The 23,682-nt window shown below is 45.5% G+C and overlaps 1 protein-coding gene across 3 annotated transcripts in view; it reads right to left on the reverse strand.

Moving 5' to 3' along the window:
• The window catches only part of zfhx4 (zinc finger homeobox 4), a 243,340-nt gene that overhangs the window by 4,146 nt on the left and 215,512 nt on the right, over nt 1-23,682 (reverse strand). For all 3 annotated transcript variants that reach the window (XM_055508360.1, XM_029146686.3, XM_029146685.3), the window contains 6 exons: nt 13,703-13,801; nt 7,572-7,711; nt 6,572-6,772; nt 6,188-6,308; nt 658-6,033; nt 1-189 (listed from right to left, as the gene is read on the reverse strand). The exon at nt 1-189 is cut by the window's left edge and continues 4,146 nt beyond it. In XM_055508360.1, the coding sequence (XP_055364335.1) occupies nt 1-189; nt 658-6,033; nt 6,188-6,308; nt 6,572-6,772; nt 7,572-7,711; nt 13,703-13,801 (6,126 nt within the window). The remainder of the gene's footprint in view (nt 190-657; nt 6,034-6,187; nt 6,309-6,571; nt 6,773-7,571; nt 7,712-13,702; nt 13,802-23,682) is intronic.

Raw genomic sequence — 23,682 nt, forward strand, 5'->3', positions numbered from 1 at the left:
CTTGCTGCTCTGTATGATTTACTGCTGCCAAAGGTGTGGAGGGAACAGGAGGAGGAGGTGGAGGAGGAGGAGGAGGAGGAGGAGGTGTCTGAAGAAGAGTCTTGGTTGGGGTAGTGCTGAGAGACATGGCAGGAGAGGGGGTGGCTGGTGTAGGGAACCCAAGCATGCCAGCACCGGGAGACGCTAAAGCTGAAATACAGTGGTATATAAATATGGAAATATTCAATATTTATATATTCAACTCCAATGTGTTTTTTTATGATAAGATAGAGATCTTAATTTGTCACTGGCTTTTGTTATGGATCAAAACTGTCACATGCGCTTTATGATCACTTCAGTCTGCCAATACATTATAATATAAATGTACCAAACCTACAATAAGGGGAAAAGCAAACATCACAAATAAAAGCAATGATATAGATACATTTGTTGTAAAAATCTCTGAATTATCAGTTAGCAGTTCGTCTCTAAAACTGACGTTATGCATGCACTAACTCCCACTATCGTCAATGTTAAAATAGCTCTAAAAAATAAGACTTTTGGACAAACGCCACTGTGATACAGAATAACCAGTAGTATAGAATAGTGCATGATATAGCTCAGTTCATAAAGCTTCGAGTTTTAATATTTCTTTCATTGTTCGTCATACTAACTCACCAGGTGTGTTGGGCGGGAAAACAGGAAGTGATGATGGCCCATTAACCCCAGGAAGTAACACCGGTGGAAGGCCAGATAACCCTGGGTAGCCTGAGGGTAGGCTGAGGCCATGAAGTGCATTATTGTTGTCCACTGCAGTCTGTTGCTGCTGGCCGGGCAGGCTAACTCCCTCACCAGCTTTCTTCATGCGGTCCAGCTCCTGCTGAGCCATCAGCTGACGAACAGTGGTTGGTGCTAGGTAGTCCTTTTCTCTGTCCACCTGGTTGCCCAGGGTTTCTTGCACTTTGGTGATGTGCTGTTTGGAGAAGATGTGATCTCGCACTGACATCCGGGCAGTGTACTTCACACCACACAAAGTACACTCAGGCCTGGGCCCCTCTGGTGAGCCTTGACTTATCATGAATGGCTTTCCAATGTTAATCTTGAACTTCTTTTCTTTAGCGCGGGCATTCTGGAACCACACCTGGACCACTCGCTTAGGGAGTCCAATCTCATTGCCCAGCATTTCACACTCTTGCATTGTAGGAGTTCGATAGTCACTAAAACATGCTTTAAGTACTTTGAGCTGCAAGTTACTCATCTGGGTCCTGAAGCGCTTGTGGCCTGGCCTGTCCCCAGCACTGTTTCCTTTCACAGACTTAAAGGGGTTACCTGCCCCAAATGGACTAGGTGAACTAGGATCAGCTAGGCTTGACGATTCACTCCTGTCATTATTTTCATCCATGTCATCATCTCTGGAGTTAAAATAGGAGTCACAGTCTTTTCCAGAGAAGCTGAGAGCAGGACTCACCATGCTAAACTGGAATCTTTCATTGCCACTATCAGACATTGCCATGAGGCCACTCTTGATGTCACTGAGCTTGTCCCCTCCATTGGCGGTAAGGCTCTCAATCTCATTATTATTACCTTCGTCTCCAGTTGTAGCATCGCTAATAGCGGTATTAATTGATGATGTCTCATCGAAATCCATCTTACTAAGATCGTATGATGAAGTTTCTGCTGAATTAATATTGGGCCCTTCAGTTTCATCACAGTTTTCAGCTTTTAAGGATGAAGGGCTTAAGAAGTTTTTTAACTGCGCCTCAGATGGTTTGACTGGGGTTGAGGATGCAGCAGGCAGCTCATACTCGTTTGGCTCAGTCTTGGTTGGCAGCTGTGGGTAGTCAGAATAATGATACTTATTTGGACTTTCTCCTCTTTCATTCTCTTGATTCATCATTGGACTTGGCGGCAAACTGAAGCCCGCCTGCTTAGCCTCGTGCCAGTGTCTAGATCTTATGTGGCTATCTAGAGCAGATTTAGCCTTGAACAGTGCTCTGCAAAAGGGACATTTCTTGTGGGATTGTGATGGTCCTATAGCCCTAAACTGCCCCTTTCTCTCTCTTGCACGAGTGTTCTGGAACCAAACTTGCACGACTCTCTTCTTCAAGCCAACCTCACGTGCAATGTGGTCCAACATTTTTCTTGTTGGGTTAGAGTCAAGCAGGTACTTGTCATAGAGAATCTCCAGTTGTTCTGGTGTGATGGTGGTTCTTAAACGTTTATCTCTGTGTTGCTCTTCACCACTGTTTCCACCGTCTTTGTCATTAGCACTTTCATCTTTTTCCTCCAGTTTCCTTTTCATTGCTCCAGAACCTGAGGCCAACCCAGAGCTACCCTGAGAGGGAATTTGGGAAAGGCCTCCAGACAACAGCTGACTGGCCATTAGGGGGTTGTTTGGGTCAAATATCATGTACGGCATATCAATGGGTCTTTCAAGAAATTGAGAATGAAGGAATTGGTTTTGGGCAGCCAAGAAATGCATGTGCTGGTGCTCCTGCCATAGCTCAACAGTAGGAAAAGCTATTTTACACTGATCACACTGGTACTGAAGCATCTGGTGGGAAAGGCTGTTTGTTAGGGACGAAAGGGCCAGAGAGAGTGGACTTGAGGGCACGGCAGCTGCCTGTGGCTGGGAATGGGGTCTTGATATTTGTGGCTGGGGAGCCTTTGGAGGTGGTTGAGGTGTGCAGGCCTTAGATGGTCTGGGTTCAGGCAGTGACTTCAGCACTGGTGAGGGAGCAGTCTCATTTTGTTTAATGTCAGTGTCGACAGCAAAATCCGGCTTGGGGGAGGTTTTACCCATGCTAGCACAAGGAGATGCCATCAGAGGGGAGCTTGAGCCAGAACTGGTGGCAGTTGCTGTTTGGGACTGTTTGAATGACTCTACACTTGATGACATCATCCTAGCTGGACCTGGCTCATAGGAATCGGAATATTCCTCACAGGCATTGTCTTCGTTGCCTTCTTCATCTTCATCTTTGTAACACTGCTTTTTCTGGTGAGTAATGAGATCAAAGATACGTGGGAACACAATGTTACACTTTTTACACTGGTACTGCATGTTGCTGGTTCTGATGTATCGCTCGTTGGTCAACTCTTTTTTCTCACTGTCTTTGGAATCTGCCTGGTTCTCGTAGCTCTTGCGGGCTTTCTGGCGGGCATTCTGGAACCACACCACAATGACTCGGGTTGGCAAGTTAAGCACAGTGGAGAGCTGCTCAATTTCATCATCCTTTGGATACGCATTAGTATCAAAGAAATCCTGAAGTACCCTCAGCTGATAATCAGTGAACCGAGTCCTTGATGACCTCTTGTTGAGGGAGTCAGATCGGCAGTATTCCTGTGCACTGAGCTGCGTCTCCATTCGAATATCCTCCAAAGTAGTAATGGGAGGAATGTTAAAGTTATAGGGAGAGTCTTTACTCCGCTGTCTCTCTTTGAAGAGGGTGTTACGAAACCAGTGCTTTATGACTTTTTGTGGCAAGCCAGACTTTTCTGACATCTCCTGGATTTGCTCTTCATTGGGGGAATTGTTAATGTCAAAGTTGGCACGGAGGATCTTGAGCTGGTCATCAGTGATGCGAGTGCGAGGTCGCTTAAACTGAGACTGGCGGAGGAAGTTTGGATCCAGACCCAGTTGTTGCTGGCAAAGTTGTGTAAGGTCTGTGGGTAGAGAGTCCATAGTCGGCAGCTGGAGGGCCAGCTGAGGGGGCAGGCCTGGGTGCTGGACAGACTGCATCATTAGAGGTGGGAAAAGAGGCAGATCCAAAGGAACTGGAAGCTGCACTTGGGGAGGAGCGGGAGGAGCAGTAGGTGGTGGAGGAGGAGGTGCTGACTGTGGAGGTGGCACCTGGTGAGAGGACTGGTGTGAGCCCTGATGGGAAACTGGAACTGGTGAAGGTACTGGAGTTTGGGGTTTAATCATCGATGTAGATGGCGGCTGAGGAGCCGACACTGGGGCTGGAGCAGGAGGTGGAGGAGGAGGAGGCGGCGGCGGTGGCGGTGGTGGCGGTGTTTCAGGTGAAGAAGGGTTTATCGGGTAGAGCTTGTCATAGGCCTCTCTGTATTGTTGGGCAAACTTTTCAAGCTCCACATATGGGAAAAATTGACTATGCACGTGTTCTTGGTGGCTTTTAAGAATAAGCATGTTGGAGAATAGCTTTCCGCACATCCCACACTCAAGCTTGTCCATGTTCATTTCCAGTTGCTCAATTCCTTCCTTATTCTTCTTTTGACTTTTTTGCCTGTTCTCATTGTACTGTATGACCAATTCAAATCCAAAGTTCTCCAACAGTGCTTTGGCTGCATTACCCCTAGCTCCTGACACAATACGAGGAGGGGGAATCAATGGCTCAGAAAACTTTGACTTTTTAGAATCTTTGTTGTCTTTTCCTCCATCGCTCAATGCATCCCCTCCATTTTCAATCTTTGCTCTGTTTTCTTGTTTTTCTAAGTGATCCTCTGCATCCCTTGACATCTGAATTTCTGAAATTGATATGGTGCTGGATTCAATTTTGGGTTTATGGTTCTGCAGTTGCTGATTTTTTTGTTGCTGAATTTGTGATTGTGTCTGAGAGGCTTGCTGCTGTTGAGCCTGTTGTTGGGCTTGAGCCTGCTGCATCTGGTGCTGTTGTTGCATCTGCTGCTTCAGATCCTCGAGAAATGATCCAGTAAGGCCAGGCATTCCAAAAGCTGCTGCCGAATGCAGGGCAAGTTCTGGGCTAAGGTTGAACTCAGCTCCTGGGATGTAAAATGGGAAGAGGAACTGTGGCTGTTGGAACTGCAGCAGTGCTTCTGGGGTCATTGGAAAGTGGGGGAAGAAAGCTGGATTAAGAAACTGTGGCTGAAAGAAGGCAGCCTGCTGCTGAAGTTCATGTTGAAGCTGCAACTGTAATTGGGCAGAGGACTGAGCTGACTGGTGGCTGCTTGTCTGTGCTGAAACATGGTCAGTAGTTGCTGTTTGTTTTGTGTTGCTGCTGCTGGTAAGTTCTTTGGGTTCCACAGTGTTTTCTTTGTTAGCAGAGGGTGTTCCGCTTCGAGCAGAGTCCGAGTTGCTGCTGCTCCCTTGTGTGCCTGGGGCTGGACTTTTTGCAGGCACTGGGCCACTAGTGCCAGTGACACTGCTGCTGATTTCAGCTTTGGCTGTTCTGGCTTTGGTCTGGTGGAGTACTGACCTCATGTGAATTTCAAGTGTGGAGCTTTGGCTGTAGGCAACATTGCAGATATTGCATTTGAATGGTTTATTGTCAATGCTGTTGCTTGTTTCTTGTGGAATTGGGCTGGATGCCTCTTGAAGGACCTTTTTCAGTTTATGTAGGTGGGAAACTGAATTATAATGGACTAGTAGGATGTTCTTCTGGGTGAAGGACTCCTTGCATACCGTACACTTGTATGGTCTTGAAGGGTCCAAAAATTTCTCCATTGTAAAATTGGGCCCTTTTCTAAATGGTAGGGTTCGTTTTGGTTCTGCTCCCATTTCATCTAGTAGAGAGCTACTGTCACTTCCTGTAGGACTAGGCTTTTCTTCCTGGTCCATATCATCATCTTTGTCTAAGTCATGGTCAAAGACCTGAGCTTCCTCCAAGGCCCTGGCCTCACTCTCGGTTATATCTCCATTTAGTGGGAGATTCCCTATAAGTTGCTGCACCTCAGCTTCACTAAGCTCAGGGTGTCCATTTTCCAAATGCTTCCTGAGGGACAGGAATGTCCTGAAGCTGCGCTGGCAAAGGCTGCACATAGTGGCTGCTCTGATGGCATGGTACTGGGAATGTATCTGAAGCTTCTGCATGGTTTTGAAGGCCAGACTACAGTGGTTGCAACGATATTTGTAGACATGACGATCAGATACTGAAAGCTGCTGTTGTTGCTGTTGGAGTCTTTGAAGCTCATTGAGATGGTCCTGCAGAGCATCAGGGGACTTGCTATCACGTCCTAAACCACTGGCTCTCTTCCAGTCTGGGGCCTCTGAGGCCTCTTTTGGGGGCTTAAGTTCCTCACCCTGCAGGTCCAATTCATTCTTGTCTGGACTGTTCAACTCATCCTTTGAGATGTTTCCTGAAAGTAGAAATGTAATATAAACACCATACAAAATATAGAAATATACAAGAACGTACACATAGTCTTTAGACATTAACATTTAGTTGGAAAACAATGTAAGAAAGAAAATTAAGTAAATAAATTGAGAAGTAAAGCATGATATTCTGCTCACCATGAGACTTTCCTGGCTCATCAGTATGGGAGGTAGAGGAATCCATTAATGACAGACCTTTGTCTTGTCCAGTTTGGGGATGCATTACATTATTTGGTGTTGCTGTGTCAGGTCCAACAACCTAAGAAGACAAGATAAAGTATGATTAAAATATGATTAAAAATCCCTCAATGCCAAATAACTTTGCATTTCTTAAAGTTTAAATTAGAAAAAGAAAAATCATGTTTTCTGTATTTCAAAGTATTAGTAACCAGGCAAAAGTAAAGCTGGTTAAAGATTTGTTTTAAAAGTGCTTTATCTTTTCAAACACATTAGCAGATCTGCAGAAAACCCATATTTTGCTGATACACACAGATCTTATTTACTATCATTATCTCCACATACAGTTAGAATCAGCTTTTCCACACAATCGGGAGCCACACTGTGAAGGTGGGTGAGATGCAGCTGCAGGTGAATCTTGTTGCTCAGGACATCTTGGCACAGCGGGCAGCGGATCACTGGCTGCATGGAATGCTGGGACATCACATGGAGCTGCATACGATTGGCATCTTTGCTGCTGTAGTTGCAGTATGGACACTGCTGAACCTGAAAATGAAAGACAATAAAATGAGCGTCTGGTTGCAAAAGGAGATAATGCACCATGTTTCACACACAGTTAGGGAGGGAAATAACCAATAACTGCTATGTAAACCTGGATTTTGAGGTCTTTGCTATTCTTCACTACCTCATCCCACCACAGTCACCTCTACACCCCCAACCCCCATGCCCACCTAAACACAGATCAACTGTATTTCATGTAATTCACTTAAGTCTCTCAGCTCATGCAATTTTATTAGCTGAAAACACGATTGACCAGAATTTCTAATCAGAAGATTACAGATGACAAAGGTGTGTATCCAAGCTATGCCTTGCCCTCATTACAGGGAGTACTCCGAACATAGATGCCTCGCCACCACCTGTCTTAATAGAATCCATTTCTGAAATGACTAAGTCCTCCCTCCTTGCTGGGCCCAGAACCAGACAAGCTAATACTTCATAATCTAATTTAAAAACACATATAATTTAAAGAGATGCAAAATGGGGCAAAGGAAGCAGGGAGGGAGACCTAAGACTGGTGAAAGTATTCCACTTAAGGACACAAAGGCAGGCTTACTGGGCTTGATGCTAAAAAGCACTGTCAGGAAGGTAATGGTGAACTGTATTTAACCCTTTGATAGACAGCTGGCGCCAGTGATTGCTAAATGCTTAGTTTAGCATTTCTGCTTATAAGTCAGAAGTACAGTTCTTCCCATCAGTTCATCCCACAGTGACAGTGGAAGCATGATTGTAGTGCTTATGAAGGGAAACTGGCCATGTTAGTTATTAGTGTTACGTCCAGATTTACCTGCTCTTTGGCAGAGGTCTTTCCTTCAGCAGACGCAGACTTTGGCCTTTTGGGTGGACTTTCAATGTGTCTGTCTGGCAGGAGGGAATGTTTCACTGCTGCGTTCGGTCCGGTAACCTCTTTGGATATGGCATTCATTCCTGGAAAGAGTTGGAGGAAGAGAGAAAAACGGAGAAGCATTATACATGAGTTAGAAATTTAGCTTTTAACTAATACCATTTTAGAACTTTATGGCTTCATTTGAGTAATAAGGTCAGTTTAGCTATAATAAATCCCACTATATTCTAGCTTGCTATAAAACTGCAACAAAACGGTCAAAAGAAACTTATTTTACAAATGTAGCTTTTTTAAATGACCACTGAAGAAGAATGACAAACACAGAGGAGATAAATGGGCCTTCGTGTCAAACTGATATATCGTATCCCATAGATCACACATACATACTGTATGAGAAAGGAGCTATTAATGTAGGATATATCAAGAATATAAAATTTTCACAGTGCAGTGAACAAATTGCAATGTCTGACATTTTGTGACAGTGTTAGATCACAGTGGTCAAACGGCTGTTGATAGATGACAAAGTGGGGAAAAAAATGAATATTCAGACACAGATAAGTGATGATAATGTTAAAAAATGACCTGACACCAAGATGACATAAACAAGTACACAAGTGTGGACCGTGTTATTCACATTCATATACACGTTTTTCTGCCCTGAGGACATGTGAAATGGAAGAAACTCGGGCAGACTCATTATCACAGCACGACATACATTAAATGTTATGGTAATATTATACACTTCATTAGTTCATATACATTTCCCCCGCTGCCTCTACAACGTCTCTGTCTGCACAAGATGCTAAATTTTAAAGGGCTTGGTCACGGCTGGTGGTACAGTAACAGCGCTGCTCGTGTGTGCGTGCGTGCGTGTGTGTGTGCGTGCGTGTAAGTGTGCGTGACGTTAACAGCACGGCTCAATGTGGGGAGATCAGCCTCTGGTTGTATTTAGTAAATGCTGCAACCGCTGATAAATTTTTCAGTAGCCTCATGCGAAGATACAGGCTGGACGGCCCCTGCTATATTCTGCCACTGCGTTTCAGCCACTCGGCACAACACAAAAGACACAGCAACTGCAACTCTCCCCTCCCTCCTCCTCCCCCTCCCCCTAAGCCATCACCTCCCCTCGCTACACCCCCCCTCGTCTGGTCACTCAAGGCAATATGTGAGCCTCACTCTTGCGAATCAACGCTTCACGCTAGATGCACAAATGAAAAAAAAGGGGGAAATCAAAGCACTGATACATGGAGAGGGGGTTGAAAAAAAATTGTATTTCATATTATTTTGTGGCTCGTGTTTGTATTGGGTGCATATCAATTCCTCCGGCCCGTTCATGCATTTTAATTCTGTTGCATTAAGTAGGCGTTCCACTTATTTTATTTGTAATCCCCTATATCTGGAGCCTGAAATATTGGTCTGTCAAGAAAAGTGACAAGAGAGAGGGAGGGAGGGAAGAATGAAAGAGAGAGTGGAGGAAAAAAAAACACAAGGGCACAATGTGAATTTCCAAGAACATCCGAGAATTGCTCTGCAGCTCAGAATAGCGGGGTAATCTCGTCTTCCACTGCCCGCGATGGCGCCTGCAGGGCTTCTTTGTGTGTGCGTATGCACATATATGTGTATGTGCGTCCATGACAGGCCTCTGACACGCCATTGGCCCGATCGGTTCAGGCTAGCAGCCCCCCGTCCCATCACCTGACCTTTCCAGAGCCCTGCCTCCCATATTTATTATGACCATTTCTAATTTCAACTTTCAATTTTTGCCCCCGTCTTCCAGTCAATTTGCAACTAAATTACATCCCTGCGAAAAGAGATGAGGCGATTGTCAGACAAGAGGCTGCAAACACATTTACTATGTGGGTCCGGGGGAAAAAAAAAAGCCCACACATCACCATTGATTACTGTCATATTGAATGTAAATGTATGTTTGTGCAGCGCGTGTGCGTGCGTGTCGGCGCGCGGCACGGCGGCCTGCCCTTCTGGCTTGGATTCGTCTTTGACCTAGTGCTTTCATCAACACTTATAATGACGCTCGCGTGAAGAAAAACAATTGGTTAACCTTGGATGCTGAGAAAGCGGTTCTCTCTAAAGGCCCACAGACGCTCTAAATGGCAAGTTCTGCGGGAGGAACAATAAAAGTTGTTTGGAGGCGGAGATGCATTCGAAATTGTAGTGTCCTACAATAACAATATTACCTGTAACGCAAATACGTTCGAGGGCTGGAACAATCTAGGCGCTCATGACAGAAAATCAGCCTGTGGTCTTTCAAACATCCCTGCTAAAATATGGGGTGAGTGCAGAATTAAGAGCAAGGCAGGAGCAGCAGACTATGCTCATTTTCCTTTGTCTCTGAATCTGCGCCCTACACTTAATGGCCGTGTTCTTTTTTTTTTTCCTCCTCCCTGTTCCTTCCCCTCCCTTTTCACCTTCCCTCCATCCCATCATCCTTATGTGGGCTCCACCAGCTGCAGCCCAGTGAAGCGGAGGGGCAGAATAAACCTGACACCGCCGCCCCCCCCTCCCCACACTCCCCCACTACCTCCGCCAATGACAAATGTCTGCATGCAGCAGGACCTTGCTTGATTAGATAAATCAAAAGGTGATTTACGACACTCAACCCCTTTTGCATTGCATGGGGAGAGAGCGGCACACTTACCACCCATCTTTATTTGCAACTGTCAATGGTGTTTAGGGAGCCGCATGTACGCACACTTGCATGCGCGCGAGCGGGCGATCAAACGGAGAAAAAGCACAGAGCGATGGGGGGAGAGAGGCAGAGAAACAGCCAGAACAAAAAAATAAATGATAGAGGAACACAGAAACCCGCGGCTTTCGACACCTTGGGATATTTCTGTCCTAAACTGTTCCACAAAGAAGCTCGGTCACCGACAGCACCATCACACCTAATGTCTTTCCTGTGGCTCTGCTTTGGAGTCTGCCCTTTTGTGTCAGAAAGGGTGAGGTGTTTTGTGCAAACTGAACCCAGATAATGAGATTTCCACACAAACAAAAACAACGTTGAATCTCTGTATCTCTCCAAATACAGTTGATTTCATATAAAACCACTGCTTCAGAATCGACTCTTAAAGCAGGCTTTCAAACCAATCACTGCTTTTTCGCCTTTCTTTCCCCGGCCGAAAAACAATTAGATTCTACTCCTGACATTTCATTCCATGGAAATTCAAAAAAAAAAAAAAACTCACCAACATGGAGCAGAGATGGGGGGGGGGCTGTCAATTAAGAAGGAGCAGGTTGGGTGGCGGCAGCTTGGATTTAGTATTCAATTTAGCTGTTGTGAGCCCTGGCAGACTGGCTAAGGTTACGGAGCAGTAAATCTAGAAGGGAGAGCTGGCCAAAACGGGCCAGGGAGGGCCGGCCAGCATGATTTACTGGCCTACTGCTCTGAGGTTACGCATTAGGCTGACCCCCGGTCACCTGATAACATTACAGCAACACACTCTGAACCCCAAACTCCCACTGAAGCACTCAGCAGGCCCAGATCTAGCCGGAGGGAGGTCGGGAAACAGAGGGAATGGGATGGAGTGAGGCGGCGATGAGGACAAGGACGGGGAAATAACAGCTGTCTGGTGGTTTGATGATGAATCTTTTTTTTCTCCTCCATCATCTGCTTATTTTTTTTTTAATGAGAAACAAACACAAGCGCGTCCTTGTCAAATTTCCCAAATTGTGGGAGACGTTCAACAAGCTGTCATTACGCAGGAGGAGCACACGCATGAGCATCCGCTGGTAATTAAACATGCTAATGTATTTAATATATTTTAATTGCACCTTAAAGAGACGGAAAACGAGCGCAGCCCTCATCTCGGGTTAAACAAATTTGCGAGACGCATGCAAATAAAGATGCCAACGCTGTGATCGCGGGCGAGTTAATATGGAGCGCGTAACATCTGATGCTGCATACGAGCGACGCCGCTTCGCTCATCGGCGCAATTCACAATTGCACACCAAGTAGAGTAATGAGAAAACTTGTAATTTCTTTGCTAATTTGAAGCAGGTAGAGATCCGTAATTTCCTCGGGCTTCCTGACAGGCTCATTTCCATGTTGGGGCCTTTGTTTAGTTGGTTATTTATAAGAAGTGGGCCCCTGAGCCATGGTGGCGACATGTGCCATCTACACACGCAGCACAAAGCTATCTGGAAGTAATCCACATCAGGGACATTTGCATGGAAAATGTAACACGGATTATAATTAATCTAAAGTGACATGGGATTAAAAAAAAAAAAGACAATGTAAATGAAGCAAGGGGGAAAAGCCTGCTCTGTCGCTCCCCGCCCCTCCCCCCTCCATTCCTCTGTGTCTCCCTGTCTATCTGCCCCTCTTTGTTTAAAGGATCTTGGTCTTGGAGATGAAGTGCACAAACACACTGCTCACTTGGTCACGCTGTAATCCCGTCCCAGGAGGGCTACACACACACACACACACACACACACACACACACACACACACACACACACACACACACACACACACACACACACACACACACACACACACACACACACACACACACACACACACACACACACACGCTTGCCAGAGATTTGGGGCTGAGGAAGAGATGCTAAATCTTACCACTTTAAGATGGAAAAGGGGAAAAACAAGGCCCTGTCTCTGATGATAACCCCCGCATAACAACACGCTGACACACCAGGCTCCCTTTTGCATTTTCTGGCATTTGAGTTTCTGAAACCTCCTTTAATCCAGATGCAAAACAAAACACTAAACAAACCACATACTTCTTGTAACTGGGTTCCCAGACAAACTAGCCGCTGACCCCGAGGCGAGTCCTTAAACAAGTTATTCACAATAGGCTGATACTGATACATTTGGGGGTCACGCACATACGTAAGCGCGCTTTAAAGAAGCGGGAGGGACCTGGACGCTGTTGGTTCGCCTCTTTGCACGTGTGCGGTGGTGTTAAATGACGCTAGCCGTAATATGCGGCGGTAAATGCATGGATGGTGGTTCCCCGCCAGTCCGTCAGACGGGCCTGTCAGGGAGACAGAGCTGAAAGATAGATGACTAGCAAAACTAATAGGCCCCAGCCTCTCTCAGCTCTCCTTCTGCCTCATTGAGCCCAACATTATGGAACTAGGTACGGCGTGCTAGGAAGGAGGTGGGGAGGGAGCCGGAGATGGATAGATGAAGGTGTGTGGATGCTGGTGTGTGAGCGAGTTCGGGGGGGGGGGGGTTAGGAAGAGAGGGAGAGATCCATGTAATATTCATCCCCAGCCATGGATTTCCATCTCATACATAAAAAGACCATATGAATTCTTATTTGGGTAAATCAAATCTAACAAAGCCAGGGCTATCCTGACCACAGCCTTGCAGCAAAGGCATTATGTGCTCCCCACTATGCTCAAAATAACAAAAACACCCAGCCGTCCTGGATGGATTGCTGCCCCTCCCTGCTCGCAACGCTGCCATTCTAACAAATGAATAAACGCTTTTTTACCCCCTACTTCTCTTATGCGAGGTAATGCCTCGTGATAGGGTCACAGATTGGACAACAATTAAGGGATGGATTGAGCTGGGAGAAATAGGAGAGAAAGAAAAATGAAGGGAGGGCAGTGGGGGAAAAAACTCATTTAAGGGTTGCAGGGATGTGGTGCAATATTAGAAAAACATATACACAGCCCCCCATCTAATCCTGTGCTTATGAAAAATTAATATGTCATCGGAGAGGGCACAAGAACGAGAAAAGATTAATGCAAGGCGCTTATAAATTACAAGCACGCAAACTGATTTGATTAAAAAATAATCTGGGGCCTGGACATAGCCTGGTAATATCCACAACACTCAACTTATCCCTCTCTTTCCCTCCATCCTTTCTCTCTCCTTCTTTCCCCCGCTCGCTCGCTCGCTCTCTCTCTTTCACTTTCTGTCAGATGGAAACGATTAAAGCAGGTCACATGGAGGCTAGTCAGCAGCGCTCACATGTTAAACACACGTTAGTACCTTATCCGGGAGACAGAGACGCGGACGAGCAGTAACTCAGGAGAGGGGAAGCCTGCGGTTCATGCTCTGAAGCCGCGCCTGCGCGTGGACCTACCTTCCGCTTTCCTGCCGCCAGTCAGGTCTCGGTCGGCGAGGTTGGGCCCGGGTCTGGAGGAGGAGGCGGGAGGTCGCTCACCATCCTCAGCAGCCTCATCTGAAAGTGCACACAGAAAACAGCTACATGACCCATGGCGCTCCCTGACAAAACAGAGCACTGAAAAAAAAAACACAGGACACCTCCCATGGAACTTGACGTGAGCGATAGAGCAGATGTTTTGTTATATTTTTGTGGCGTCATATTCATTTTGAAAATATTCCTGCTTGTTCTTGTTCAGTTAATCCTCATAAACCCCCTTGTTTCAGACCAAAGGTCCAGTTTACTCTGCTGGAGTGTGTCACCAGTCAAATATTGCTTCTACTCTGGAAAATAGCTCTGGTGAAACACAAGCCATCCGTGCACTGAAGGCAGCGCAGTCATGTCCTACTGGGAAACTCTTTGAGTCATTCAGTTTGCATGTCTGCATATAAATACATTAAAAAAAACAAGCATGTTTCACTGCATTTGCTTTGAAACGCATCCTAACAAATGGCTTCCATTATAATCTAGTTGAACAGCCTGAAAGCAGCAGAAAATAATATAGAAACATACAAATGACAAATCTGTTCATTTATATGATAAGAAACAAAAAATAACAAAGCACTCTACAATAGTTTACAAAATGTTCTGTATCTCTGTACACAGATATTATGAGTGTATGAGTGTATGTTTTTTTTTTTACCTGTGTGTAAATTTGAATTCAGCGTCCAATGACAATACTCACATGCAGTTTTGTACTATTAGCAGATTAGCCTGCCCATCGCAAAGAGTTCAGCCCCTTGTTTGATAATTCTGTGTATCTGCAGTGTTCTGCCAGTGGATTAAAGTGTGTGTGTGTGTGTGTGTGTGTGTGTGTGTGTGTGTGTGTGTGTGTGTGTGTGTGTGTGTGTGTGTGTGTGCACAGGCGCGTATGTGTTTATATGTGTCGCCAGCACGAGCTAACACTAATCCCAGCCGAGCCCCAGCGCTCCCTTTCATCCAGCCATCATTTGTCTCCGGTTGGGCTGATGTCACTTTGTAATGAATTTTGAGCAGTCTGAGAGAGGCCAGATAACCAGGCATGTACACGCACACACATCAACATATAGACACTCGCGCACACACACACGGTGCCTTCTTCCATGCCGGGGCTTGCACACACCGATGTGAAAATGAAACAGAAACACTTGCACACATTTGTCAAATCATACACACGATATCACGCACACACAGAGCGAAACCGTTAAAATTTTCATGTCATCTAAACAAGAAAGGGAGGGGGGGGTCTCTTAACACAAACCCCTCACTCAGCCACAGAATTAAAGTGGGGTGGGTGTGTGTGTGTGTGCATGTGCAAAAAAGCTGTGCTCATCAATCCTGCACTGCCTTAATAACCATATTTTCCAACACACACTCAGGCAGCCACACAGTGTCATATTCATAGAAATCAGGCACCGGGTGCATTGAGGTCAGCCTGCATTTGCATACAATCACTTCGGCCATTGTGTGATGAGCACAAGGGGTCTGCAAACTCCCCCTTGGAAACATGATATGATTAACCCTTTCATACGCACACGTGGGCGCGTGCACTCAAACAGACACGCCGTCTAAGTGCTGGCGCCATCGCTTCAAGCACCAACACATTAAGCGAACATTACATACACCATGAAATTTTCATGACAGACGCTGGCACGTGCGCGCGTGTTCGTTTTCATGAACGCCATCATTTCAGCCCGGGCCCCGCGAGCGTGGATGCTGCACACGCGAGCACACAGTCTACAGTATATCAAGGCGTGCGCGTGTGATCCCGCGTACGTGCGTACGCTCGTCTGGGAGGAGAAAGAGACTCCAACTGCACCGCGCTCCTGATGTTTTATTAATACGCCTGTGACAAAAGGGATGAAGAATCTCCTGTCAGCCAGGAGAGACTAGGCTGCAGAAATTGTAATTTCTCAATGCTGGTGCCGAAGCGTCCATATTTATATTTTAATTTACCCCACTTTCATCCCCACAAGAGGGAGGCACGAAGAATAATGTGTGTGTGTGTGTGTGTGTGTGTGTGTGTGTGTGTGTGTGTGTGTGTGTGTGTGTGTGTGTGTGTGTGTGTGTGTGTGTGTGTGTCGTGTGTGTGTGTCGCATGAGTCGTGGGTTTGGAAGTCCTCCATCACTAGATGATCTAATACTTGACTCTTGTTTGATACCACGGAAAAGCAAATGGCAAAAAATCGAACAGCGTATTTTACACAAGAGTGAGCAAAGACTGGCCAAAAACAAACACAGAAACTAGGCTCAGTGAAATCAAGACAATGCTTTAAAAGAAGTATTAAAAGAACTGAAATAGCTGTGAATAAATCTACAAATCTATAAATATATGAAAGTTATTTTAAAAATATTAATATTATCATCATCATTAGTATTTTAAAAAAAAAAATATTAAATTAAAAATATTTATTTCTTTTACTACACACTGTTTAAACAAATGTCTGCGTCCACTACTTTAGTAATGTCACCATTTCGCAAGTGAAAACACATTTTGAGAATAATCTAATTAAATATTCAGTTTTTTTGAGTAGGAGCACACGGTCTGTGGACGTGTTCCTTATCTGCAGTCAGTGGTTGATCACATCCTGATGGAACACGAGAGAAATGAGAGACAATGACCAGACAGAAGGAAAGAGACGCAGGAATGAGGGTGAAGAGACAGAAAAGGGGATACGCAAGGAGGGGTGATCATCTGGGCCTCATCAGCGCTTTTTTTTCCACTTCTTTCCCCTTGTAGTCGGTTAGATCTGCGGTGAGTTTGTGTGCGTGTGCGTGCGTGTGTGTGCATACGAGGAATGTGTTTCCACACTGAGGACATTCCCAGACGAGCTCTCTCAATACATCAGCACAGCGTCTGCCCTCTGACTGACCCTGACAGCTACACACCACATGAGTGTGTGCGGCGGCGCGCGTGCCACCGAGTGTGCGCACACGGGTTTGTGTGGATGTGAACCATTGATCAAGTGAGTGAGACAGTGACTGCATGTGTTTGCATGTGAGTTGTCATGTGGAAGTGTGTGTTTCTGTGAGTGAGTGTGAGTGTGTGTGTGTGTGTGTGTGTGTGAGAGAGAGAGAGAGTTCGGCAGCAGGGCCCATCGACTTAATCGCTACCAGAAGACTGATTTGCGCACACGCACACACACACACACACACACACACACACACACACACACACACACACACACACACACACAGGGAGTGGGTCAGGGCGTGGAGGGTGTGTGATTTTGGCAGCCTGGTGGGACTCTCTTTGATGTGGGTCGGTCGGAACATTAAAGCCGGCCGGTGAGCCCGAGCTAACCACAGGCCCTGGGTCCGATTACCCTGGAACCAGCACCAGCCTATGTTTAACCATTAGGGCTGAAGAATAATTAAGTGACTCTTGATCAGAGGTAGAGGGAAAAATCAGTCTGGTTTTAGATTCAGCTATTAATTGAAGGCTAGTGTAACCAATTAGGGCCCTTGATGAATAACGTTCTTGTTTTTCCAATAAATAACCCCTGAAATCCCTTAAACATAACGTAGCTGCTTCACATGATCTTAGAGGAAAATTTGCACGCTCTACATTATTTCTGTACAAATTGTAGCACAAACCGATTTTTACAGCCGCCAAATCTAAAAAATACAGACAAGGACGTTTAGGACAGATAGAAGCAGCAGGACGGGGCGAGATGTGATATAGAAAGAGATGTTTGGAAAGAAAAAACTGAGAAATAGACATGTGGGACATGGAGGCAATGGAGGATGTATTGAAAGTGTCAGCGCTGTGTGTTTGTGTGTGCGTGTGTGCCCTCTAGCTGTATAATGACCTGCTCTGAGACCACTCGCTCCCCCTTCCATCGCCCCCCAAGGGCCCATAACCGCCATGCCGGGTCATTATGTGCCCGGTGGAGGACTCAGTCGCACGGCGCACAACTGTAGAGCAAAGCCACGCCAGGAAACTGGACGCGGAGCCTCCAAAATGGCTGAATTCATTAGCCGGGCTGAGCTGCCTCTAATTTGCTTCCTAAGGGCCAAGATAGCGCTCATTAAGAGGGTAAAAAATATTTTTTTCACGTTATTGTTTGTCTTGAATCATAGACACCATAAAAGCAGGACATCAAACGAAACCGTAATTGCTGCCAAAGAAAGCATCACAGGAAATATGAGAAATACTTAAGCAGCTACAAACAGAAACTATTACTATACTGATGTTATGACTCTATATATTACAGAGTTATCAGTACTGTTCTGCTGTATTTCCTAAAAATAATAACAGAGACTAGATATGGTGTATGACCCATCTATCTGTGGCACTAAAGCAGCAATAATGTTCTTCCTAACATCCATAACTGCCACGTCTTCACCACTTAGACATGATGCTGACGCTGATTCCTTCTTACATCTCTGGTCACGTCCCCTGTGAGACCATGTGTGCACTTATATATATTTCTATACATACATGCATATAAAAGTGTGTGTGTGTGTGTGTGTGTGTGTGAGAGAGCAATACGGCCCGTGTGATGTCACATTCCTGTGCCGCGTGCATGGCTCTAGTTTGGCCTCTCTGTTTTAAATGGGAAAGCTTTGAAACATTACACCACCCCTCACAGTTGCAGCCGTGGACACACACACACACACACACACACACACACACACACACACACACACACACACACACACACACACACACACACACACACACACACACACACACACACACACACACACACACACACACACACACACACACACACAGTCAAGGGCCAGTGGTAATACTGCCAGAGTAATAACCTTACAGACTTAGTGATCTGCCTCCCTCCTGTTCTCTCACCCTCAAATCTTTATTTACCCTAGTCTCCCTCTTTACTCCCTCTACTCTGTCTCTCTTTCTCTCTCTACTCGTTCTCCCCGCACCTTCCCCCCCCTCCCGAGTTTCAGCGCGTTTAACAAGCATTTAGATCTTAACCAGATGTTGTTAATGTAGCATGTCTAAAATACTAAACATCAACCCAGCAGAGAGGGGCTACAGCTCCTGCACAGGGCCTGGGAATAAGTGACCCCCCCCCCACACACACACACACACACACACACACACACACACAGACCAGTGCAGGCAAACTCCACGTCCTTCCACGCATTTACTGCCTAAAACAAGCGAGAACATATTACACCAGCAGAAAATATCTATTGTTTCTGGGCTTTTCTAAAAAGCCAACAATAGGATTGTCACATTTAATATGCTCCTGGTGTGAATGTCAATAAGTTGAACTGACAGAACAAGCTGAAAAAAAAAGACTTTTGTGTGAACAAAAAAAAAAATGCTTGTATCAGCAGCTCAAAATTTGCTTTGTTGTTGTCAATTACGACTTCCTGAGACACTTCATTGTATTTTCTTTCGCTCAAATTGCCCGCTCTGCTGTCTTGTAGGCGACTAACAAAACATCTATTACTCTTTTGAATAAAAAAAAGGAAAAGACAATCATACGAATAAACATAGCCAAGATTAAAGGCTTGTGTGTCTTGCCTGCTGCTCTGGCAGAAAGTGTTGTTTCGTGTTAAGAGGGGTTTCATTTTCTGTGCCGTAAGCACTGGGAGGACGGTGTTAATGATTCTTTAATAGCAAACACAAAGGGTTTTCAAAGGACAAAAATATTTTCTTCAAAAGGTTCAGGGGTAGAAAGAAAATTGCCACAACACCTGGCCTCACACAATAGGCTAGTACACCGTCTGTGTACACACACACACACACACACACACACCTGCATCTTACACAACAGCCATATTGCATTTCGGTGGCTTGAATCACCTTATGCTGCGTAGGTGAACTGAGGAGGCAGCACAGCTTACTGAAGGATTTAAGAATAATTTGAAAAGAAGATTCCTCTCCTCTGTTTTATCTTCCCCTCATCTCTTTCTCTATTTTCTGTTTTTCCTGGTCTTTTATGACTCCTCTGGCCAATATTTATCTAGCCCCTGATTATAAACATCTGGGCGGCTGAGCAGTCTACACAGCAGCAGCCGCAACACACACACACACACACACACACACACACACACACACACACACACACACACACACACACACACACACACACACGCCTTCCAACGTGACCCCACCAGGTCCAGACCAGAGGACGGAGGGTGGGAGAGACGGAGAGAGAGAGAGAGAGAGAGAGAATCAGAGCAGATACAGGCAGAGAGCGAGAACTGGGAGCTGAGGGTTAATAGCCTTCCCATCTCTGTGATAAGAATTCATTCTGTTCTATTACTAGCACTTATCTACAGAGGCTGCTGTCTTTCCCCTGTCTCCCCCTCAAAAACACACGCGCGCAGACGCCGCACGCACAGCGAGGGTCCGGGATCGATAGATGAACCTAATGAAGAAAGCAGCTGTTTCTCGGCATACCTGCTCAACTCTATCAGCCCAACGAGATCTCCCTGCTGCATTCATCCGTCTATCTATCCATCCATTTATCTATCCACCTGATCTATCTATCTGTCCATATCATTTCACACAGCTATCCATTCATATACTGAGCCTATCTGCTTCACAGTCCCTCTGTTTATCCCTCTATCTTTCCATCTATCACGACACTGGTTCCAATTGACCAGACTGGTCCTTGTCATGTATTCCAGGTTTATTTATTTTCCGGGAAGTAATACGAAGCCTGAAAACAGGGAATCTAATAAAATGGCTGCCATGGTTTAAGAGAATGGCAATTTGTGTTTGTGTGTATGTGTGCGAGTGTGTCGCTGCTTAAAATAGACCTGTGACGGGCAGTGGCCAAATAGAGAGCGCTTCAACAGATCTTTATCCTATTGGGCCACTGTCGCGTTTTTAGCTGCATTAAAAAAAAAAAAAACAATGGGGCCCAAAAAAAGGAAACATTTGTAAAAGTATTTGAGTAAATAAAGAAAATACAGTTATACGCTCATTAAATTTTATGTTACATATAATTTTGCAATAGTTCACTACAGAACCATAACGGGCCACGCTGTGTATACTGTAAAATTTTAAAAGACATATTTTAAATACTTACACAAATGTCTTTGTTATTATGTTTACGTTACGTTTTATAGGCATGAGACAATCAATAAGGTGCTAAGGTGATAATTATGAAAAGAAAAATTCAAAATGTTACTCTGAAATTCGCTCTGTGCCTATTTAGGAATATGCATATACATATATATATTGAGCCCATATGGCAGAATGCGCAAAACACTGTGCATCATTGTCTTATTATGACGGGAGGGTGGCAGGAGAAGAATAAAGGCAAGTAAGAGCAAGAAAAATATCTTGGAGCTAGATATTCATTAGCTTGCTCAGAATCATCTCCAACACATGGAACCTGTGATACACGGACACATGTGTTCACATGCAACACACCCACATGAATACCCAGACCCGGGGCAACTGCCCCACAGTTGCTATTTCCAGACAGTTACAAATAAGTGTTGGCTTTCCTCTGGCTTTCTCAAAAACATGCAAAAAAATGTCCATTTCATTACTGGCTAAATAATGTCATATGGGCCCCCACTGGTCCTAATAGAAGCAGACAAAGACAGAGCAGCACACATATGCTTTGAATAAATCAGATTACGGAGGGAGAGCGGGGGGAGGAGGAAAAAAATGAGAGAAAGAGGAAAAGAAAGAGAGACACCGCCAGACACTTAGAGAATTGACAATATTCCCTTTTCTTGCTACCTCCGCCCCCCCCACCCCCGCTCGGCCTCCTTCCCTTCACTTTCCTCACTCCCAGAACCCCCCGCCCCAGCGGCGGGATCTGTTTTAGATTTGAACCAGTGCTAGAGCCATATCTCTACCTTATCTCTGCTAGCCGTCAGAAAACAGAAAGCTCCATGTTTCCATGCATTAGACTCCCGGCCTCTGACACGCCACTCGAAGATCTCACAGCCCCTCAAAATGGCTGAGCGGGAAAATAATACAGCAAAGACACGGTTTAATTAAATAAAAGGCAGGTTATGGAGCTGCGTCGATATCGGCCTTTGAAGGGCTCTTTGGTGCGGCGCACTGAGAAATGCACTTTGGCATTGTTCTATACATACTGTACATGTCAACCAGCTGTGGTTTTTAACGCTCATCAGGACATTTACTCTACTTTCTGCTCCAATTATGCCAAAACACTTCTCTCATAACAGTAAAGGGAAGCATCGATCTCCTTAGAGCTGTAACAAAAAGCAGAAAAGCCAAGACAAGGAGGAGAATATGTTAACAATTTGAAGAAAAAGGAAAAATCAATATTCAAATTGCTCTGTCTATTGATTTATAATTAAGTCTTAATTGCGGCCAGGCTTGGACTTTCAAACTACCCAGTGACAATAGCTGGGAAGGAGATAGGAGAATGTTATTGATACACTTTAACAGTTGGGGTCGCCCAGTCATCGATTCGGCCGTTTGCGGAGCCTTTGGCACGCTCGCAGGGTAGAGGAGCGCACACGCAGAAAAGACACACACACACACACACACACACACACACACACACACACACACACACACACACACACACACACACACACACACACACACACACACACACACACACACACACACACACACACACACCTGAGTGAACTAACACAGGATAATTAACCTTCATCTAAGCCCCCTAAGTCAGGGGCTGCCTTGTCTGCAAACTTCTCTGTGCATGTGTGTGTGTGTGCTCATGTGTATCTATTGTAATTACATCATTAGGTGTGGAACAGATTGACTTCAGATGGGTTCGGTGGATGATTATTGTGGACTAAATAAGTGAGTATAAACAGTGCGAGTGTGTGTGTTTGCTCATTTCAGCGCGTACGCAGATGTGAATATCCTACTGTGATTTAACCATGCACGTTTGTCACCTCACTGTGTGAAGGTGTTCATGTTCCAGTGCATGTGAGTGTGTGTGTGAGTCCCTGCGGGCCTAATCATGTATCAGATACCTTTTGTTTTGGGAGCTCATTGTTGGATGAAATCTTTATCTGTGCTATTGATCAGGAGGGTGCGGGTCCTAAACTGTCTGTCTAGCTGCCTGCCTGCTCCAGCTCTAACAAGATTGCCAGGGCCGAGTATATCAGTTAACATTTAATCAATGGCAGCTTAAGACACTGGGGCTAAGGGAAAGAAGCCCACCGCTTCAGCCCCCTGCCGCAAACCATTACCTGGGATTGAAGGGGAACCATACGTGTGTGGGTGAGAGGGGGGTTCCAGACGATTACACGGGATTGGGTCTGGTTGATCACATGTCTTCAGGGGACGGCGGCGTGTGCGAGTCAGTGTTTACAGGCGTGTCGATACATGTTAATGGATCAAAAAATGCCACGGGGGCAGGTGCGTGGTGGGCTGCCGCTAAACAGGGAGGCTGAATAAAGTGACACCCTTAAAGAATCACCATTCAGGTCATCAAAGTGAAAGCTTCACACTCAACATGCATGAGTGAGGAGGAAAAAAAACACACACACTGCAGTGGAGAGATGACATATCATGCAATGCGTGATTTTTCTTTCTGCCTCGCTTGCAAAAAGCCCCCTGATGGTTAAATGCAAAAAAAAACCCCTGACAGTCAGCAGAAAAGAAATATGATCAGTTACACTTTTTTCCTGCTTTTTATTTCACCATCAGCTCATCTTACCCTAAATGAAACCCCATCCGATCTAAGAGGCAGCTCCTTCATCTCCCGCTCCTCATTTTGAGAGAATAAAAAAAGCCTGCTTATTATATTTGCCTATGCACAGTGTGTGTGTGAGGTTCAGGCGGTGTGTGTGTGTGTGTGTGTGTGTGTGTGTGTGTGTGTGTGTGTGTGTGTGTGTGTGTGTGTGTGTGTGTCAGGGGGCTGCTCTGACGGGGGAAACCCTTCTCATGTCCCTGCCTTTCGTCCAAAGCCTGGGAGATCCCCACCACCAAAAATCAATGCGTCTGAGAGCATATGTGC

This window comes from Betta splendens, chromosome 4, assembly GCF_900634795.4.
Source record: "Betta splendens chromosome 4, fBetSpl5.4, whole genome shotgun sequence".
Lineage (NCBI taxonomy): Eukaryota > Metazoa > Chordata > Actinopteri > Anabantiformes > Osphronemidae > Betta > Betta splendens.